The sequence below is a fragment of the Suncus etruscus genome, chromosome 7, assembly GCF_024139225.1.
Source record: "Suncus etruscus isolate mSunEtr1 chromosome 7, mSunEtr1.pri.cur, whole genome shotgun sequence".
NCBI lineage: Eukaryota > Metazoa > Chordata > Mammalia > Eulipotyphla > Soricidae > Suncus > Suncus etruscus.
Genome location: NC_064854.1, coordinates 56,717,609 through 56,739,876, shown reverse-complemented (window position 1 = coordinate 56,739,876; position 22,268 = coordinate 56,717,609). Strand labels below are relative to the sequence as shown.

The 22,268-nt window shown below is 49.5% G+C and overlaps 1 protein-coding gene across 1 annotated transcript in view; it reads right to left on the bottom strand.

Annotated features, from left to right (window-relative positions):
* Positions 1 to 18,889: 18,889 nt before the first annotated feature.
* The window catches only part of ASTN1 (astrotactin 1), a 185,348-nt gene continuing 181,969 nt past the window's right edge, over positions 18,890 to 22,268 (bottom strand). The window contains exons 22-23 of the mRNA XM_049776415.1: positions 19,901 to 20,084; positions 18,890 to 19,451 (exon numbers count right to left, since the gene is read on the bottom strand). Of these exons, the coding sequence (XP_049632372.1) occupies positions 19,217 to 19,451; positions 19,901 to 20,084 (419 nt within the window). The 3' untranslated portion in view covers positions 18,890 to 19,216. The remainder of the gene's footprint in view (positions 19,452 to 19,900; positions 20,085 to 22,268) is intronic.

Below are 22,268 nucleotides of genomic sequence, written 5' to 3'. Positions count from 1 at the left end.
GAAAGGAAGAACCTTAGTGCCAGAGCGATGGCGCAAGTGGTAGGGCATTTGTCTTGCACTTGGCTCACCTAGGACAGACCACGGTTCAATCCCCCCATGTCCCATATGTTCCCCCACGTCAGGAGCAATTTCTGAGAGCATAGCAGGAGTAACCCCTGAACATCACCAGGTGTGCCAAAAAAAAAAAAAAAAAAAGGAAAGGAAGAACCTCAGTTTTTCTCCTGAGGCTGCTTCATCAGGTGGACTTCGGGGTTCAGCCCAACTGACTTACTGCCTCCATGGAATTACCTTCCAAAGGTCACTAGCTCTGGCCTTATTCTTGTTTTTCATCTTTAATTTCTGCACAGAACTGAGGGGGTATTTACTAGCAATGATCAGAGGCCAGAGGGCCCCTCTCAGCAGCTCCTGGGTAGTCTCTCCTGGTACCCAAGGCTCCTTCCAGGGTGCTCAAGGGACCAAATGATATTAGAAATTCATCCGGCATTTGAAAGGCCAGTCCCTTGGCCTCTTCCTTTTCCCAAGGTTTGGGTGTGATAATCAGGACCCCCCTCTGGGTAATTCCAAACATGCATTTCTGAGCTCCCTCCACCCCCCAGATTTGGGTCTGAGTTTTTTTCCCCGGGTTAAGTTGGCTCTCTGACAGCTGTGGGAGGAGAGTGAGGGTCTGAGCATCCTGCCAGCAGCACCCCTTCCCTTCGAGCCCTCTTCCGGCCTGTTCCTCTGAGCATCTTGTATTTCTTTGTCCTGTTACAGGCCTGAACCCATGGCTAACGTGCCTTGAAGATGGCCTCTGGTCACTCCCCGAAGCCCATTGCAAAGTGGCATGTGATGTTCCTCCTGCCATCCCCCATGCCAGCCTGTTACTGCCCCACTGCCTGCAGGGTCCCCACGATGTGGGCATGGTGTGCAAATATGAATGCCAGCCTGGGTACTATGTGCCAAGGAGCACTCTCAGCATAACCAGGAGGTGAGTGGTATTGAGCTGGGGCCAGGCTCCTCACTCCTCCTTTGTGCCTCATTGGAAAACCCCCAAGCTTTGGGCTGGGTTTCTCGATTGCCCACGTGTGTGTGTGTGTGTGTGTGTGTGTGTGTGTGTGTGTGTATGTGTGTGTGTGTGTGTGTGTGCGCGTGCCTGTCTGTCTGTGATCTACACTGGTACATGCCCAGATCAGACAAACAGGCATGGGTCAAATTTGTGTAAGACACTAAAATGTCCCCTGTCTCACCTAGCTGCTCAGGAGAAAGTGTCTTGGTCCAAATCCTTTTTCCAAGTGCTCAAACCATCAGGCCAGTCATCAGAATCCAACTATGTTCTGAAACACTCTTTCTTTAAAATATTTTTGGTTCTTGGGCCATACCCAAATGTGTTCAGGGTATACTCCTTGTTCTGCATATTCCTGGCAGGCTGGGGGAACCCTATGGGATACTGCATATTGAATCTGGTTTAGTTGCATGCAACGCAAACACCCTATTCACTGTGCTATCACTCTGGCCCCTGTTCTGGAATGTTTTTAAGAGATTAATATTCTTGAGCTCTTCTTGGCAGTGGGAATGCAGCAGACCTACAGGGTAGATTCCAGAGCCTTGTGAGAGTCAAAGGGAGACAACTCATGGTTCAATACAATAAGCTCAAACAGAAACTTGAGGAATAAGTAAGGCAGAGGGAAGAGCATCATCGAAGTGGTGTTTGCTAAGTATCCAATTTGAGCACTAAGGTAAAGTGGTCTCAGTTATGAAGTGGAGAGGCTAGAAGAACTACAAGTGCTTAAAAGAATTTTAAAAAATGTACATTTTCAGAGAGTATAGGGTGGGGTTGAGAGTAAAACAAGGAGGATATAGACCCTTCTATGGCCTACCTAGAACTTCAGTGCCTAGAAGGTGACCAATTTCCAGTTTCCTTCTTTTTCACAGTGGATTTATTTGCTTGCTGGCCCCCTCTGACATCTTTGATTGGTAAAGACATGAGAATTCTTTTGGACTTAACCTTCACACTTTTATTTTCTCCGATGGAAAATAAATCCTGCTTTGGAAAACCTGGCAGTACTGAGAAAAAACTGGGAGAGACCCATGTATGCCTTAGGCAATCCCCATTTCCAGCCAAGTTTTGATTACAAGATCTTCATTTCTGGCAGTGATGTCAGACCCAGGCAGAGAGCAGCTGAGCTTTCCAAGTGTCAGGTGGATATTACAGGAGCTGGAAGTTAGGGGGTAAAAAGCATCTTTTATATGTGAAATGGTGATGCCTGTGTCTAGAGTCATTCGAAACTATAGATTTGCCAGGCCCTCACTCACTGTGAGCTGAGAGAATCAGAGTCTTGCCTCAGACTTCTTGCATCTGTTATAGTGGACAGCATAAATGGGATGATTTTGCTCTTTGATTTCTAGATCTACGGCTTTATTTTACAAGCCTCAGAAAGTATCATAATTGCTGCCATGTTTTATTGTTGTTGTTGTTGTTGTTGTTTCCTTTTATTTAAACACCATAAGTACAACATTGTTCATGATTGGATTCTAGTCTTACAATTATATCACACTTTATCCATGCACATTTCCTACCACTGATATCCCAGCTTTTCTGACTGACTCTGGGGCAGGCATTTTATTCATCTTTCTCTTTCTTGCCCCCCTTTCCCTTTTAGACACTGTTATTTGCACTATTGTTAAAGATACTGTGCCTATCACTATGTCTCCTTTCAGTACCCAGTTCTTGTCTAGCATGATCAGTTCCAATTATCATTGTCATAGAGTTCTACCCTAACTATACTGCTCCACAACTTGTGATTAGCTTCCTACCATGGACTGATCCTTCCAGCCTTCAGCTCTATTGTCTCTGGGTATTATTACTGTACTATCTTTTCTTTTGCTTCCATGTTTTTAAAAATAGGCCGGTCTTGGGGCTGGAATGATAACATAGTGGTAGGGCGTCTGCCTTGCACGCTGCCCTCCTGGGACTGACCCATGTTCTATCCCCAGTATACCATATGATTCCCTGAGCCTGCCAAGAGCAATTTCTGAGTGTAGAGCCAGGAGTAACCCCTGAGCACCATCGGGTGTGGCCCAAAAACAAAACAAAAAATTACCATATTTTCCAGCATATAAGACGACTGGGCATATAAGATGACCCCCTAATTTCACAGTTAAAACATAGGTTTAGGCCTATATTCGCTGTATCAGACAGAACATTCCTGTGCTGCATGTGTTCCTGTGCTCATGTACCACAGTGAGCCAATCACAACAAGCAAAGGCTCAAAGGCTATACTGTAATAGACTTCCTCTCTGACTCTGGCCAATCTGAGCAGGCTTTTTACAGTGTAGATTCGGGCCCAGTACATTGTCTAATTTGCATGCATAAAAAGCCTGCTTGGATTGGCTGAGTTAAAGAGACAGTCCGAGCAGCCTTGCAGTGATTGGTGCAGGATTGAGTTGGAAAATTCGTTTTGTGGCAATATTCAGACAATTTTTGTTTAGCGGCATATTGAAACATTTTTCGGGATATACTCAGCATATAAGACGACCCCGATTTTCGGTTGACTTTTTTTTGTTTCAAAAGTCGTCTTATACACCAGAAAATATGGTAGGCCTTATTTGGACAATTCCATTGAATATTGCTGGTCATTGAGGTTCTTTTAACCTGATTCTAATGGTTCTGCCTGTTTCCCATGGGGCACTCAACAAATGACCATTGGTCAATAACCAGGGTATTTTATTGTGGCTTGAAAATTCTGAAAAGTCACTTTTTTTTTTCATCCTTATATTGTGGCACTGGGCAAGTTGCCTCAAGGACTTTCAAGGACAGGCACTTGTCTTCAACCTGAGACCCTTTAAGTCTTTCTTGCTCCACCAAGATGGAGGATATATAAGTGTTATTGGTTCTGCATTTGGAACATCAGTTTAGCACCCAATGCAGTACTGACCCATTCATTTCATGACTTCAAAGTACTTCTTGGTTCTAGATTCTTTAGTCATGTGAAGATGCTGACATGCTGTGTATAAACCCAATTTCTAAACTAAGCCACTTGAAAAGGTTAGAGGCCAACTTTAATCAATTGAACTCAAAGCTGAGGCACCATGCCACTTTTCTCAGAAGGCTACAGTTTTGCCATAGGCAGCTACAGCCAGCTCTGATTCCCCACCTGGGAATCAGATTTCCTGGAAGTAGAAGAAATTCAAGATGCTCTAAACTCCTGCCCAAATTAGCCCCCTTCATTTTATGTTAGATGTGTGTGGGTTTTTTTTGTTTTGTTTGTTTGGCCATACCTGGCAATGCTCAGGAGCTACTTCTGGCTCTGTACTCAAGTATTACTCCTAGCCAGACTTAGGGTTCCATATGAGATGCCAGGAACTGAATCCAGATTGGCCAAGTGCAAGGCAAGTGCCCTACCTTCTGCTCTTCTATGTCTCCAGCCCACCTCTCTTAGACAGTGGAAGAATTGATCCAGGCCCTCCCATGACATGCCAGTGCTGAGCTCCTTCCTGTGGGATATCAACATTAGAACCAGAAGTAGGGATTAAGAGGCATCACTAGAGAGCCAATGAGACAAAACCTGCTGGTTGAGACTTGGGTAACTGGCCAATCAGATGCTGGGTGAGGTGTTCCAGAGTCTGCTGGAAGTGCATTACAGATAACCCTAGACCCTGTAATCTTTACAAACCAGTCCTGGTCATGTTCTTTGTGGTATCACTGAAACCCATTGACACTCTGGACTTCATTCTCTTGATTTCTGGACTTTGAAACTAGACAGAATCGTCCCCTATATGAGAACCCACTACTAACCCTCCCTGGGTACAAATCTTGACTATCAAGGAGAAGTTCCTGATAGGGCATTTCACCCTCATTCTTTCCAGCACACTTCTGAAGATAAAGTGCCTGGACAGTGGTTCCTGGGAGAAGGGCAACTGCATCCCTGTGGTCTGTGAAGCCCCTTCGCCTGTCCTGGAAGGCCTGTATACATGCACCAATGGTTTTAACCTGGGCAGCCACTGTGTGGTCACATGCCCCGAGAAAAGCTCCAGGGTAAGACCTTCTCCTTGAAAAACTTGTGCATCTGGTCATGCCCTCATCTAGATAGAACCCTGCCCAGATGTAGAAGGTTTGGACCTCAAAATGCAATGAGAGGTGCTGTCCTCAGGTTGGCTTTCAACTCAGAGTTGCTGGTGGAATTTGATGGGAGGAAATTCAGAAGATGCTGGGTGTGGGGGAATATTTGAGTTTGGAACTGTTTCTGGTCTAAGAAGGACGTTGGCATCTCTGCACCATGCTTGAAGTTAACCTTGATGGAAATGTCCTTTGGTCTTCCAGCCTCCCATCCTTTGTACCAAGGATGGGAATTGGTCAGAGGAATTCAAGCTATGTGAGAACTTACAAGGAGAATGCCCGCCTCCTCCAAAACTGCTAACCTCAGTAGAGTTCGAGTGTGAAGAGGGATTCGGAATTGGTAAGTGAGATGGGGAATCATCCTTCCCCAGGATGCTTTTATTTAGGGAGGGGGTTAGGGGATAGTCTACCTTAGCTCCTGATAGTCCCAGAGCCCAAAATATGCATCATACTTTGCAGTGTCATGATGAGACCCCATGAAACCCAAACAACAAAACACTATCTTGCCTCACTTTTTAAAAAGGTCTATGGACAAAAACTGGGTGATGAAAGGAAGTAAAGGATGTGTGACTGCCTTCAATAACAATATTGCAAACCACAGTGTCTATAAGGAAAAAAGGAGGGAAGAAGGGAGGAAAAGAGAGAGAGAGAAAGGGAGAGAGAGAGAAGAAAAATGTCTGTTCAAGAGGCAGGCAGGGACCGGAGGTAAATGGGGAACATTGGTGGGAAATATGCACTGCTGAAGGGTGTTGGATATTGTATGACTGAAACTCAATAATGAACAACTTTGTAACTGTGTATCTCAAACTGATTCAATTAATCCATGTGAATTAAAGTTGGGGAGCTGCAGTGATTAGCAGAAGCTAGAAGATAAGGCTGGGGTTCCCCAGAGGGCCCAGGAAAGAGTGGAAGGGACTTCACAGAACCCAGAAGGGGTGACAGAGTGGGTAAGGGACACAACTCTGGGCTGACTCGTCTTCCCTCACAAATGACAAAGTCTTGCTAGAGCAGCTGGGGTTATGAACGGGCTTCACGTGGCTTCTCAAGGGGATATTCTCTGGCCTCTGTGGGGGAGAGGGGATGCTGATCTCCTTCACTGAAGTGCATGAACAGATTATGGAGGTATCAAGGGTATCCCTTTGGCCCTCAAAATCTTGTGGGTCCTCTGCTCCAAGTGATCTATCTGTACATCAGCATGGAATGTCTAGAGTGGACCAACATTGAGAGTCTTCGGGTGGTCTCCTGTGAGTTTCATTCCTGTCAGGACAAAGTCTCCCACAGTACATTGGTTGTATGAGGAGCTGCTGCTCCTGGGAACACAGTGGCAACATGACCCATCCCTCAAGTGATAACAGAGCCATTGGCTTGAGAAGTCATCATGCCTCTGCCTTTTGTTCCTGCCCCCTCAGGTAAAGAGTGTTTCCCATCCTGTGGCATCTTTCCCAATGACCCTGTCATCCTTCCCCACAATGTCACAGTTGACTCCCTGGAGCACTGGATGGAGCCCGTTCTTATCCAGGTGAGCAGAGACAGGGGCATTCTCATCTGCCCATGAGGAAGTGCCACAATCCTATAACTAACAGCTCTTCACCCAGTGCCACACACACACACACAACAAAGTATGTAAGAAATAAGCTCTCCAAAGAGGATTGGGGCTGAGCTGAGGGGAGCAGAGAAGACCCCAAATTTAAGTAGGTATCTAAATGTGGCCTCAAGCACCAAACAGTCCTCCTGTGGCCTTGAGTTCCCACATAGGTGTCACGTGGCATTTCCTCTTCCCCTCCCCTGTATCCCTTGAGTCCCATTGTCACTTCTTGCTCCATGGGAGCTCCCAACATGCAACTGGGCCCTAACTCAGGCTAAGCTAGTCCCTTCAATGAGGTAGGATAACTCAGATCCATTTCTGTTCTGGCTTCTTTTCCAGCTCAGTTTCTCCATCTTGGGATAGTCTACTGTGTTTCTGAGTCTTGTCTTATTGCCATTAGCCAACATGTCAAGTCATGTGGAACCAGTGTTATTGCCTGATCACTCATGAGCCAGAATTACATGTTTAGACATAATGCACATATGATTTTTTTTTTAGAGCTTTTCCTCACCACCCTGGATATCTGCAATTTCTGGAAATGCAGATACTGGGGTGAGGGAACAGGGAGGTGAAGGGGCACGGAGAGGAAGGAAGAAGACCCCTCTGTTGGGTGTTTCTGCCTTGTAGGTGAACAGTATACTGCACTGGAAAGGCCAGCAGGGGGTTTTGGCCCTCTTGTGGAGACTACCTGCTGAACCTGCTTCTCTAGGAGGGAGGCTAGGCTGGGGTGGCAGGATATTATTTATTTCCCACCTTTCCACATGCAGAGCATCATGTGCACAGGGCTCAGGCAGTGGTACCCGGACCCCTTGCTGCTCCACTGCATCCCATCCTGTGAGGTGAGTTGCACTTTACTCTCAGAAGCACATGTCCTTTATCCCCCAATCCTCATCCTGCTTTCAGCTCTGGAGTTATCCCCTCAACTTCTATCTTGTAGGAATTCTGATAGGGTTTTTTGTTTTCGCTTTTGTTTGTTTTGTTTTGGTTTGGTTTGGTTTGGTTAGGTGTTTGGGCCAAACCTGGCAGTGCTCAGGGGTTACTCCTGGCAGGCTTAAGGATCTTATAGGATGCTGGGAATCAAACCCTGGCTAGTGCAAGGCAAACACCCTCCCTGCTGTGCTATTGCTCTGGCCGCTCAGATAGGTTTTTGTTTTTGTGTTTAGTGAAGTCTATTTTAAAGGGCTTAGCCACTGCCCACTCCCCCCCAAATAAATCAAAGACAAGTTCAAAATAGTTATGTTTGGATTCCTAAGTGGGTCTGGCAGATGAATGGCCCCAAGTTACCAGATCTAAAATCAATATTGTTTAAAATTAATATGTCTCATGATTGCATTTTACTCATAAAGATCCATTTGTAGGTGAATGTGGATGCTCATATATAGACACATGTAAACTCACAGATTCTTGGATCAAAGATTTTCTCCTGAAAAATAACTGTGTCTGGCCAACACGACATCACTTCACTGAATTTGGGAGTGACTTCAGCCCCAGGAGGATGTGTCCCTATGTATCATCCAGTCCAAACCACTTCTAATCCCAATCTTGTTTTATCCACACCCAAAGCCCCTTGAGGTTGTCCAATGATTGCTCCAAACTAGATCTTTCTTCTTCTTCAAAGAGTCTTGAGCAGTATGTCACCCCAGGTTATGGTTATATGGTTAGAAAATATATATGATTAGAAATGGAGCTCAGGGTGCTGCTAATTTCTTAGCATCATGAAGGCAGTTCTTGCCTGCAAGAGTCTAGAATGAAACGGAGCCTTTCTGAGGGATGATGGTCCAGAATCCTGACCTAGGGGTATCCCCTTACACATACTCTGTCTGTCTGTCTGTCTGTCTGTCTGTCTGTCTTATTTAAACACTCTTATCCTGGGGACCAGCCAGAGAACAGTACAAATATCTGATTGCAACACACACACACACACACACACACACACACTTCCAACTCATATGCACTTCTGCACCTCATTTTCCCCGGGGAAAACTGGGTTGTGGGGAGTCTAGTTAGATGGTCCAGGGTGGGGTCTGAGCTGCAGTAAGAACCTGCGAAGGCTCTGCTTGAAGGCTCGAAGGCTTGTCAGACAGCGTCAGTGAGGCTCGGGGCCTGCAGGGCGCTGGGTGTCCTGTGGGCCAACAAACAGCTCATTATTCACATTATTCACTGCTGCCTCTGCCATCATTAGAAAAACAGATGGTAGAAGGCGGGTGGGGGGTATGGGTGACTCATCCCAGGGCTGCCGCAGGAAGGAGGAAGGGGGGATAAACAGATTCACAGACTCACAGAGCTGGGAGAGGATCAAAGGGGAGCTGAGACTTTCCTTCTGGTGCTTCTGTGCAGGAGGACGGGCTTCACTGAGGCTCCCAACACTTTCGTATCCCCTGTCCCCCACCCCTCCCCCGCCTTTGTTTCCCCTGGTGGCGGTGACAAGGAGTCAAGCCATTCCCATGGCAAGTAGAGGAGCTTTCTGCATATGGGGGCCTGGGTTTATTCTCAGTTCTTTTGTGATGACGGGGACTGCCCCTCGTCTCCCCCCACTATGCCCTTCTCAGATTTTCTCTTGCTTTCTTTTGCCTTCCTGTGATCCCTGCTGATAACACTTGCAGATTGGCCAATGGACAATCGCCATAGGTCCAAAATGAAGTCAGTTGGTGTCCCAGGGGTGAAAATCAAGACCCTTCTTGTGATATTGGGTTGGGAGAACTGACTCTCTTGGTGGGGTGCAAAAAAATAAATAATCTCAGCAAGGACCTGTTAGGCAGAGTGGAGTTTGCCTGTTCTCTGACACCACCCACTGGGCCCTTAGCCCAGCACATGCTGAGTGCATGGGATGGTTGCTGTCTCTGGACAGACGTTGGGTTCACTGTAGCTTTTAACATTCCACTCCCCCATATCAGGATTGACCAGCTTGCTATGGAGGCCTCTTTGGTGGCACCGGCCCCGAGGTGGGCACCCCATTGGATGGGGAAGTAGAATTTTGGAAATCCTGTCAGAGGCTTTAGGGCAGGGAACTCACTCCATTCCAACACTTGGGGCACCCCTCTGAATCACCACCCATGTGGGGGATAGCCTCCATTCAGAGGGGGTCCCAGTCCCTCACAGATGCTACCCTCTGTCATCCATTGGAGGGTCCAGCCCCAACCCACACCAACCCTTCCCATTTCAGTTCAGCACATGTGGGGGGCCCTTCTTGTCCCCAGAATCCCAGTAGTCCTTGTGGTCCCCAGCAGACCTTTTCTGCCCTCTTGTGAGCTTCTCCCACTCTGGAGCATACCCCTTGTTTTCCTTCCTGTTTCAGAGCAGTAACGAGAACTTGGCATCGGAGAGACTCAAGTAGGTCAGGAGACCCTTGTGGTTTCTCCAGGGCTTGTTTTCCACAGCGCCTGCAAAGCCTGTAACATAGTTTGCAAGGAGCTGGCAGTTGATCTGAGTCATGGCTAGAGCCCGGCCTGTCACTCACATGTCAGACCGTCGAGCTGAGGCACACACACACACACACACACACACACACACACACACACACACACACACACCTGTCCTTGCCCAGAACTGAAATTCCAGCTACCTGGCATTTCCTTGCCTGAGTTCCCTGAATTTTTTTTCCTTTTTTCTTCCTGCTCTCCCTACACCCCAGCACCACACCATGGCACTCCAGACTGTCCTCTAATTCATGCTGGGCCTCCTGCCTTTTTTGTTGTTGCTATTATTGCAAACATTTGCCATTTCCAAGGCTTGGGGAGGGCTGGGAAAGAAAAGACAGGGAACAAAAGGAAGAGACCACAACATCCCCCAAAGCCAACATGGCCAGCTCCGTAATGTTCAGGACTTGGTGCCTGAGGTTGCATTTCTTGCACCTCTACAGCCTTACTGGGCTTGGAAGTTTGGGACTTCAGATTCCAATTTATGGGGCCAGAGGTGGGTGGGTGAGGAAGAAATGGGTCTCTGGCACTTCCAGAGGGAGCCTCAGCCTATTTCTCAGTCTTTAAGCTGCCGGCAGCAAGGATTTGTAGATGTGCTCCCCCCCCCCCGCCACACACACACACACACACACACACACACACACACACACACACACACACACACACTTGCTATGCTGTGAAGAAACCCTCAGGTCTCTCTTAAAAATTAGACATTCAGGAGCCAGAGTGATAACACAGCACATGGCTGACTCAGGTTCAATCCCCAACATCCAGCATCCAGAATCCCCCAGAAATAATTTCTGAATGCAAAGCCAAGAGTAAGCTTGAGCATCAAAAATACCCCTCAAACAAAACACATTTAGTATCCAGAGAAACAGCCTGGGATATAGGAATGGGGGTAAGGCTCTTAGATTGAAGGTTAACCCAATTTCAATCCCTGAGCACTGCCAGGAGTAACCCTGATTCCAGAGTCTTGAGTGAGCCCTGAGCACAGACCCAGAAGTTCCGGGTGTGGCCCAACACCCCTCACCATAATATGTCCTATGTCCCACTGTGTATTGGGGTTGCAAGCATGACTGAGGTGGGACAGGCTGGGCAGGACAGGGGTGCACAGAAAGACATGAAGTGGGAAAGGAGCTAGGGTCAGACAAAGGTCTGGGGAAACCAAGACCAAGTACCTGAGTGTCTCTTTCATCTTCCCCCCTGTATCCCTCCAAAGCCAAGTGGAGCCCCTCTGTGGTCACTGGGTGGGCTGAGGAGGTGAAGAGATGAGGGAGAAGGGAGACTGCAGATATGCGTGTGGGGTGTGGGTGTGATTGTAGTTGGCATGGCCGGAAGAAGCTTGTGGAGGAAGGAGCTGGCTGGGAGGAGAGAGCCCATAAGGGGTTAACATGGTACAGTCAACTCAGCTGCATTTGGGCAGGACAGGGTGGGGGAGTCTTTCACTCCTCCACACCCAGAGGGGAGGGTGACCCCAGCACTGGCTGAGTCCCTTGGTGCACCTGCTTGGGCTGTTCCCTCTGGGCTCTGCAATTGGGGGTCCCTCACCTTGCTGATACTTCCACCCTCTTCCTCCAGCCCTTTCAGGCTGATGGCTGGTGTGACTCAGTCAACAACCGGGCATATTGTGACTATGATGGGGGTGACTGTTGCCCCTCCACTCTGTCCTCCAAGATGGTGAGTGCGGTGTCCCCAAGAAGTGGGGTGAGGGGGCGCGGGGTGGGGGAGAGGCAGTCCCAATAATGAGTCAAGAAGAGGGGGGATCATCATGAACCAGACATCCTGAAGTTTCTGGGTTATGGTTTCCCAAGGATTCTGAGAAAATCCTGGACCCCCAATTATCCACCCAGTACCTCCTTCAGAAAAACCCTGGTTTTGCTGTGGAAAGTTTCGCACCCACTTATCTTTTTTTGTTTGTTTTTGGTTTGTGGCCACACCTGGAGGCACTCCAGTTACTTCCTGGCTCTGTGCTCAGCAATCACTCCTGCTGGTGCTCTGGGAAACCTAAGGGATGCTGGGGGTTGAACCCCGGATTGCTGTGTGCAAGGCAAACACCCTCCACTCTCAGGCCTATACCTATTTATGTTGATTCAGGAAAAGTTGCTGCAGGCAGAGAATGACGGGGTCCCTCTCTGAGAAGGGGGTGCACGATTGGCAGTGGAGCAGATCGGTTCTTAGCCATCTCCATATGAAAGTCAATGACGACTTTGGGGGGTCTTCTAAACATTTTGCTCCTCCCACAATGCTCCCCAGACCCCGCTCAGACCCCTTTATTCTTGTTTCCATACCTTTCCTTCATCCCTGTTCCTCTGCGCATTACTCAGCGGGCAGCGATATGCAATAAGTCTATAACATTAAAGAGGCTGGATATTTTTTGGTCCTAAATGCCCTTCTAGAAGTGTGGCAAAAAATTACCTTTGGTCTCAGCAAGGAAGGTTGGTGTTCTCCGGGCACACGGCAAGAGTGAGGACAGAGCATTGCATTCCATGCTGTGATGAGCAAAGTGGACTGTGAGAATAGAAAAAGCCCGGATGCTGGGGTCCAGATCACTCTTTTTTCTTTCTCTCCCCAGGTCACCCCCTTTGCCGCCGACTGTGATACGGATGAGTGCAGCTGCAGAGACCCCAAAGCAGAAGAAAATCAGTAGCTTTGGGGGTTTCCACCCTTCTCACCCACCCCCACCTCCTCCACCACTCCACCACCCCCGTCCTTCCTGTGTGTGAGAGACCACTAGGCTCCAGGCAAGAAGATTCCAGGTGGATCAAAAATAATAATAAAAGAGAGTGTGGTGTGGTGAGAAAAGGGGAGTTTGGGGGGCCCAATGAGGGGCCAGAAGAGGACTAAGGTGCCCAGGACAAGGGGACCCAGGTGGCAGAATCAGGGAGATCCCAGTTGTTATGCCTCCCCACAAAGAGTGACTGAAAGCAGGAGGAGATATTTGTAGGTTCTCAAGGGCCTGCCTCCCAAATTTCTAGCCCCCACAGCCATCCTTCAACCCTCCAACCCTGCTCTGCCCCTCTCCCAATCAGCAACCCCCAAGACCAAAGTCCTCGAAGTTTCCAGAACACTGTTTCAACCCTTCCACGGGCCACCCCTTTCTAAGTATTTAAATATGATTCTAGAAATATATTCTATATTATCTCTCTATATATATTTGTTTTATTTGTTTTTTGCTGCCTCCTAAGCACAAACTGTCCCTTTGTTCTTTGTGCCACTCAGGCTGCTGTGAAGTTCACATCCTAGGTAGTCTGGAGGCTGTGGGGGCGGCAGACTCTGGTACCAGATCCCCCCCAGAAGGAGATTGGGGATGGGGGTGACCAGACTGGGTGGAAGCAGGGATGACATGTCCACAGGAAGGAACCGTGGTTCTTGAATCATGTATGAGCTTCTCCTAATGTCTCAGGACTCTAAGGGAGTTGGTGAGGCCCATGAGGGGGTCCCTGCACCCTGCACCCCTCCTCTGATTCCTCAGGGCATGCTAGCCAGCCTGTCTATGCACACAGTTGTTAGGACCCCTGAAGTCACCCATCCCATTCTTGAACCCCACTGTCTCACTGCGCCTCACCCCCAGGCCTCAACTTTGCTCAAAGCATGTAATCAGCCATTCATTTTTGGAGAAGCAGAGTAGTGGAGGGGACACATGGGATGTAGGGGAAACAAGGGAGGCCGATGGAAGACTTGGTAGGATATGGGTGCAAAATAGAGAGGAGTAGGCTGAAGCAAAAGCACAATACAGAGGGTATTTACCTTGTGCACAACTGACCCAGGTTTGATTCCTGGAATCTCACTGGCTCCCCTGAAGCCCTGCCAGGTGTGATTCCTGTTCACAGAGCCAGGTACCCTGAGTACCACCAGGTATAGCCCAAAAGACAAGGCCAAAAACAAAGAGGGGAGTAGGTCAGGTTAGGGGAGTAGTAGGGAGTAGTTAGCACTACTTCTGATCAGCGGAAGCAGCGGGATTCACAGGAAATTCTTAACCTGGTTTGTAGGATCCAATCCCTGACCCAGAGATATGGATTATGGAGTTAGGGTGATACTCACTGGCAGAGAGGAGAATGTCAGCACCTCAAACACCCCTATCCTTGCCTCTGCTCCCTGTGGGGAACATTCTGCCTCAGGTCCTGGAGAACAGAAGGAAGCAGGAGTCCTCCCTCTCCTGTACAATACCCCGAGTTTGCCCTCACAGGAGTGGTTGGGAGCCTTGTCTCCTCCAAAACCCAAGAGCCAGGACCATTCAGGACCACCTGGGCTCTCCTGGTCACTGGCTCTCCGCCTCCTCTGAAGTGGGGTTCAATATGGACTTCATGTTGAAGACCAGTGCTCAGGACTGATATAAAAGGGGGGCCAGGGCAGAGGACTTTATCTGCCCCTTTTCAGTACTCCCTGTCTCTCCCTCACTGGTGTTCACTGTCAATTCCTGCTTGGGTCACACACATCCCCAGACAAATATCTGTATTCATTTTCGGCGCTTGAATAAATGGTGTGCAGGGATAGTTCCACCCACCCATTGGGAATAGGTGGAAGGTTCTTTTGGTGAACACAGCTGAGCTGAAGTCAGTGTCTCCAGCCCTGTCTGAAATCAGGGTGACATGGGGTGGGGTCCCTGGGTGGCTGCCATGGCTGCAGGGAGCCCCTTCTGGTGAAGGCTGCGCCAACAGAGAATGAGGGATTCTCCCGGGATTGGATCCCCCTGAATTGCTAGGAGCACTGAAGGACTCAGACATCAGGTGGACATGTTCCCCCTTTCAGAACAGTTCATACCACTTCTCATGTGGCTCTGGGTCCCTCTGAAGAAGCCCCAGCTGTTCCATCTCTCAATGCCCTCTCTGCTCCCTCTGGTAATTAGGGGTTCTAGATGGTCCCATCATAGGGTAGGGATCAGGCACAATGCCTGGATCCATTCAACTTTCCCACTGGGCATCATGCTTGGCACCCCTGTCCTTAGAGATGATGTTGGGGACATCAGTAGGCACCCCAAAGGGCTGTCACCATAGGAACCCCCACAAAAGGAGCCACCATACACAGCCAAAGTTTTGTAAAGATTAACTAGTGTCCATTTAAAAAAAAAAAGTCAGCACAGGAAGTGTAACCTAAGCGTCTGCTTCTGGGGTTCACAAGGTTCAGTCACTTGGAGCCCTTTGCTTGGGCCAGGTTCAAACATCATCAGTGTTAAGCATTTCTCCCCTTAGAAGCATCTTAGAAACAACCGTGCAGGGTCTGGAGCCATGCCCAGAGGGAGGGCATTGGTCTTGTATGCAGTCGACCCGGATTTGATCCCCAGAGGGTCCTCTGAGTACCTCGAGGAGTGATTCTTGAGTTCAGAGCCAGGAGTCAACCCTGAGCTGGGCCCCCAAAAAACTAGCACAGCACAGGTGAGATCATTTCTGAGTGATGCCTTGAAATCGGGAACAGCAGTTCTCCAGAGGCAAGGCTGGGGTGGCATTCTCTGGAGGGTCAGTGCAGGAAGCTGATGCCAGGAGAACAGCAGGGGGCTGGGAGAGATCAAGGCTTGATTCACATGCAGATGAAATGTGGACCGAAGTTCAGCTTCCCACAGGGTCCCAAGACACACCCCAAACTCTCAACCCTCAGCTCTCAGTTGCCAGGCCAAGGTAAGGAGCCACATCTCGGCCTGGGGCCTCCAATCAGATCTGTTAGAACAAGCTGCTTTTACAAAAAATAAAGGCATTTCTCAGCTTCCTCTTTTCTTTTCACTCATGTCTTGACATGTAAAAGTCCACCTGACTAAATTAGCTTGCTAGGTACTTTTGTCTCTCACTCAACCAGCTGAATTTGAACTGGTCAATAAGGAAAGGTTTTGATTTGGTGATCTGGCGGGCCAGGAGGCTACAAGGCGAGAAGCCGCCCACCTCCATGATTCTCTCCCTCATGACTGGCTTGGTTTATTAATTTGCATGGTGACCCTGCCTCAGACCAGCTTACCTGGGGTTGGAAATAAGGAAAGTGGATCTATTTACACATGCCAGCTTCTGGCCTGTTTCAGGTAAGGCCAAGATGCAAAGTAGAAATAAGGTGAAAGTGGTGGGGTCACTAGCCTCAGAGCTCAGCCCACAGGCCCTCTAAAATAGTCTCATTTTGGATTGGAGAGAGATTTCTGGGTTCAGGCCCTGCTTTGCATGTGGCTGACCCCAGTCCCATTGCTGACACCAAGGGTCCCCCAGAGCATCACAGCTCTCAAAGTGCCAAGCACTGTTGGGGGGGGTCCTGTTGCATTATCAGGTGCCAATTGTTGTATTAATTATTTGTTATAAAGTCCTAGTGTTGGCCAAATGCTAAACTCACCTGGATGGTGAGACCCTCCCACAGCTGGGAGGGGTCTGTGGTTGGTAATTAAGAATTGCCTGGGAGGAGGAAGGAGAGGCAGATGCAGCAAGGAGATCAGAGACAGGATGGATGTAGAAGCTGGAAAAGAGGTTGCTTAGCTTAGAGGCCATGTGAGAAATATGCACATGGCAATTAGGGCCTTGTAATAAAGCTGGATGTCTCCTGAAACATCATCTGACTGCCTGTGTATTATTTCTTCACTGTCACCCTGCACCTACAGACCCGCAGGCCTATGGGGCTGCAGGCGCTGGGCTGGGCAGAGAAAGGCCTCACCATCCATCCACACTACTAGGACTCTTTAATTTATAATTAATACAACAGGGTCCCAGATCATCCCTGACCCCCACCCCCACCCCAGCATCATGTCTTCAAGTCTCTTATGGAACCGCTGGCCCAGTTGGTCAGGTTTTCTGGGAGGACCCCATAGGCCTCCTGAGTACTACTTGGGAGATTACAACTCCCCCCCACACACACACACCCAAATAAGTCTTGATTCTGCCTGCAAGGGGTAGCCCAGGGAATGGGTAGAAGGGGGCTATGGAGAATGGCCAAGTAGGGGAGGCAGGGGCCAGAATGTGATCCCCCCCCAGCTACCATATGGGTTTTCTCATGACACCAGGCATGTGTGTGGCAGTGGTGGGGTACAGTCTCGGCCCACCTGCAAGCTGTTTAGTAAGACCCAAGCCAGAGAAGGGCAGCTAAGAGTTTAGAGCCCAAGACAGAGCACGGCTTGAAGGGAACAGAGAGCAAAAATCAAAAAGAACAGGTGGACTAACTGTGAGTTTCAAACTGTCAGCACCTGCTTTAGCTGCAACTTGTGCTTTGCTCAGAAATGATAAAGGAGTGTGTGAGTGTGTGTGTGTGTGTGTGTGTGTGTGTGTTGAATCGGTTTTAAAAATCAGCAACAGCACAGCAAGGAGGGCATTGTCTTGCACACAGCCAGCCCAGGTTTGACCCCTAGGATCCCATAGGGACCCCAAGCACCACCAGGAGTGATTCTCGAATTCAGAACCAAGAATGAGTCCTGAGTACCACTGGGGTTTGCTCCCAATAAACAATTTAGCTTCAGTCTGTGCAGATGGGAAGTGGGGCTATTTCATTTTGTTCCCCAAAGTCCTCTGCTCTGTCCCTGAGTAACCCCAGGCCCAACTGGGCCACCTCTTCCTATGCCTCTGCACATTGCCAGGTGCTTATAGGACCTTTGAGGCTGCTTTGTGGCCAATGGCCAGAAAGGGGAGGAGAAAAGGCATCCTTGTTACAACACCCTCCTGAAGAGTGTCCCCAGCGTGCCCTAGAGAGAGATGATGGGGTCCCTGCTTCCCACAGACTGGTCATGAGGATGAATCCCCCCCTTACATTCCGGACCAGCTAGATGAGGGTGTGGAGAGTGGGGGACTGCCACCCTCAGAATAGCTTTCTAAAAATGGCCTTGGGGACCTCCCCAAAACAGGGACCACCAGGATGCAACCTTGTAGTCTTGGAAAGGTCCTCTAGGGCCAGAGACAGAACCAGCACACTGAGCATGCTATTCCCTCTTTTGGCACTATCACCCCTAACTCCCAGCTGTGTCTTAAAAGTCACTCCAAGAAGGTTGACTTGACTCTAAGGTGCCCAATGATTAGGCTCAGGGACTGGAATGATAGTACACTTGTCTCGAGTTCAATCCCCAGCATCCCTCAGGGTCCCCTGAGCACTGCTAGGAGTGATCCCTGAGTGTAGGGCCGCAGTCACTGCAGTAGGTGGGTGTGTGACCCCAGAAGAAAAGCAGAGCAAAGAGTCACCCCTCCAGGGCACTAAGAGTTGTTTATTAGTCAAATGGGCTGTTGTGGACAGTTGTGTGTGAAATCTCCCCGGAAACACTGAGGTGGCTTTGCCAGAACCAGAACTGGGCTGCCTTTATTCCCCCTTCTCCCTTGAGGCATATAGTGGGCGGGTCACAAGGTTCCCAGTGGGCCTGGGCGAGGAGTCACTGAAGCAGGGCTGGCCTGGGGTCTGGCACAGTGCTCCAGACCCCTGAGAAACTCTCAGCAGCCCAGGGGTGAGAGTGGTGTGGTGGTGGTGGGAGGAGGATGGTCTGTACAGACCCAACCCATTTGGCAGTTTGGAATCTAGGGGTTCAGTACTGGCTCTGTGCACCTCCTCCTTTGGGATGGCTCCCTCCAAGTACCCTTTGGCAAATGTCGACAGGATGGGGCTCTAGGAAGGTTCCTGGGCTGGAGACCCACACCCCAGGTGTCCTGGTGTGAGGGGAGGTGCTGGCTGGGAGCTCGAGGAGAGAACAAAGTCCCCTTCGTGGAAAAGCCCCTGCCTGTTCTTAGGGGGCCTGGGAGGGGCAGGCTGGGCCTCCCTGTGAGGGCTGAGAGTGCCTGACAAGGTGGAGGACCGTGAGCCACACTGGAGCAGGTGGAGGGAGGTTCCTGTCTCAACTCTATGGGCCCCACAGGTTGCAGACTCATGGGGACATATAAGGGGGCTGGGAGACTCAGGGAGCCAGGGTTGCCCCTCGAAAGGGAAGGACGGAGCAGAACGATGAACCCCTTTAGTAGGAGAAAAGAGGGAAGAAAGTAAATAAACGGCAGCACGAGCCTCTGATAGGTCCCACGAGACAGGGGGAGCCTCATATCATGAAGGAAGAAGCCGCAGGGTCACGACATGCAGAGAGAGGCGGCGGCACTCAGGAGCTCTGCTGGGGCTGTGAGCCCCTGCCCTCTGCCTGCAGCAGGTGCCTCGGAATAAGGGCCCAGAGCCCCGGGTCCTGCACCCAGGCCAGCATCCCTAGACATCGTGGTCCCCATAGTCATTGTAGGGGACACTCAGGCTCTGCTCCTCGCATGTTTTCCGCAGATCCCGGCCAAGCTGGGCCCAGTCCAGGCCATAGGGCTTGATCTCACTGTAGCGACAGCCTAGGTAGCGGAGGCTGCTGCGTCGCAGTCCGATCTTGGGCTCCTGCAGGAGGCTGTGGCACCAGCCACTCAAGTCCCCGAGCTGCGCCAGGATGAGGCCTGCTTTTCTGGGGTACGAGAGGAAGAGAGGGAGGGAGGAAAGTGGAGAGAGAGAGACAGACAGACAGAGACAGATGACAGGCAGGCAGGCAGACAGACAGAAACAGAGAGACAGATATGTTCCAGTGAGTGCAGGGCCACACTTCCTGCGCCTGGCCCATTGGACAATGGGCCACAACCTGCATGAGACCCAGAGTTAGGACCCTGAGAGTCAAGAAGAAGCCCCTGAGCACTGCCAGGGGGAGCCCCAAAGTGAATCATCCCCCACTGGTCTCCAAAGCAGAAGCTATTGTGTTGTTGTGGGAAAGACCAGAAAGAATAAGGTGCAAGTTTTTCAGTATGGGAGATGGTGGTCCTTCCTCCCTCTCCTTCCTTCCCTCCCTCCCTTCTTTCTCCCTCCCTTCTTCCCTCCTTCCCTCCACTGCAGTCCTCCCCTCCCTTCTGTGAAGCTGGTTACCTGGGGCCCAACTCATCTTCACAGCGCCAGGTGAACTCCCCAAAGCTCTCGTAGTGCTGGTTGTAGTGGTAGAGGACTCGGTGTAGGGTCGGGGAGCCTAGGTCCAGCAGAGTGTTGTAGGCCGTTTGCTGCTCCTTCCCGCTGGTGTAGCCATTGAACAGATTGTAGATCTTGTCTGCAATCTCTGAGGAGGTCAGGAAAGGGGAAACGGCAGTGACTAGAGAGGCGTCCCTTGGTCTGTCACTGCAGACTGGACCAAACTCCCACAGGGAATACCCAAAGTTGCTGGCCTCTCAGATGAGCCCACAAATGGCAGCAGATTTAAGCACCTCAGCTCCCCCTCCGCCCTAAAGTTTTCCCCTTTCTTTAAAGTTTGTGCCCATTTGCAGATATGTGAATAAATTAGTCATGGTGTATAAGTACATATATAGCAGAGTATTCAGATATAAGGCAAGTAGAAATCTTACAATAGGGGCTGGCGAGGTGGCGCTAGAAGTAAGGTGTCTGCCTTGAAAGTACTAGCCAAGAAACGACTGCGGTTCAATCCCCCGGTGTCCCATATGGTCCCCCCAAGCCAGGGGCAATTTCTGAGCGCTTAGCCCCGAGTAACCCCTGAGCATCAAACGGGCATGGCCCCAACATTTTTGTTGTATGATAGGAATGGGACAGGAGTGACTAGAGAAAGTGTAGTAGACTATATAATGGAGAGTATGAAGATAGAAGAAATGTTGGAATTGTAACTTTTGGCTCCAGTCAGAGATGTAGCCTAGGATCATTGTATCTGACTAGCTTGAGTGAGGTTTGATATCTGACATTGCAAAATTAGTTGATTCATTCTCATTACAGTCATAAAATTCCTTGGGGGGGGCGTTATCAGGCTCTCCCTTTTTGGTAAGAGAAAGGTCTTCCCCCTGAGCCTGCCAGGAGCGATTTCTGAGCATAGAGCCAGGAGTAACCCCTGGGCACTGCTGGGTGTGTCCCAAAAACAAAAACAAAAACAAAACAAAACAAAACAAAAAAAAAGAGAGAAAGGTCTTCAAGAGTCTAAGTTAGCCCATTTCAGGGATAAGTGCCTTTTGTTTTTAGATTGTCAAAAAATGCAGAGACTGAGGCAAGGATTTGGTGAATAGATTATAAGCAAGTGCAATTCCCTGTGTGTGGTGGGTGGAGATATAAAGAGGCAGGAAAGGAGGCTGTGTTTATCTACTATACTTCCTGGGGCCCATCATCTATTTTTGAACATGATGAGTGAAGCTAGACAGGAGAGGGCCAATGACAGTGATCTCTCTCATCTGTGGGACATGAAGAAGCCTGGGAGGTAGATAACGAGAAACAAAGGGAACAGAAGCCAAGAACTGGTTTCTAGGAGGAAGCCCATCACAGGGGAGTAGGCCAATGGTAGGAAGTGGATTGGATGGGGTGGAAGGCGTGCTCTGAAATTTGTATGGATGGAACCATAGCAAGAACAGTTTTGCAAAGCTCAGAGGATCCAAGGTGGAAGGGGCTGGATTGTGCTACTAGACCCTCACTCCATTTCCATATGCAAATAGGACTAGCAGGAGTGCCCCATGTCCCAGGTTGAATTAACATGCCCCAGGCAGCAGAAGGCACTCTCTACAGAGCCTGGATGTGTGCAGAGATCTATAAATCCCATCTGATCTGCTATGTAGACCAGCATGAGTCCCCCTAGGATTTTAGTTCTGCCTCTTCCTTCTCTGCTTCCAAGGTGATCAAACCCAGCAGAGGATCTCCTGGTCAGCATTGTTGTCTTGGTTTCATTTAAGTTTCATGTGGAGCTACACCCACCCCTTGAACAGCTTTGGTCCTGTTGCCCAGCCCAACCCCCCACCCCCAAGAGAATATAGAGCACTGTTTCACTGTCTTTTTGCATGAACCCCCTGGTTCATGCAAAAAAAGAGACTTGTTTTCATTTTTATTTTTATTTTATTTTATTTTATTTTGGTAAATAGCCAACACGAGACCTTTGTGTAAGAGCTGGGCCCAACCTTCCTGTTTCAGGCACTGTATTTTTTTCTTCTTTTTTGTTTTTGTTTTTTTATTTATTTTTTTGGTTTTTGGGTCACACCCGGCAGCGCTCAGGGGTTACTCCTGGCTCTATGCTCAAAAATCGCTCCTGACAGGCTCAGGGGACCATATGGGATGCCTGGATTCGAACCACCGACCTTCTGCATGTAACGCAAATGCCTTACCCTCCATGCTATCTCTCCAGCCAATCTTCCTGTTTCTAAGGGGCAAGGATCAAGCCTCAGAGGCTGCTGGAAGAGGCATCGCTTTATGCCTGCAACTTGGCATGTCCCAAACATTGGCAGATCCCTGGGAGTTGGGTGAGAGCACCGCAAATTCCAAA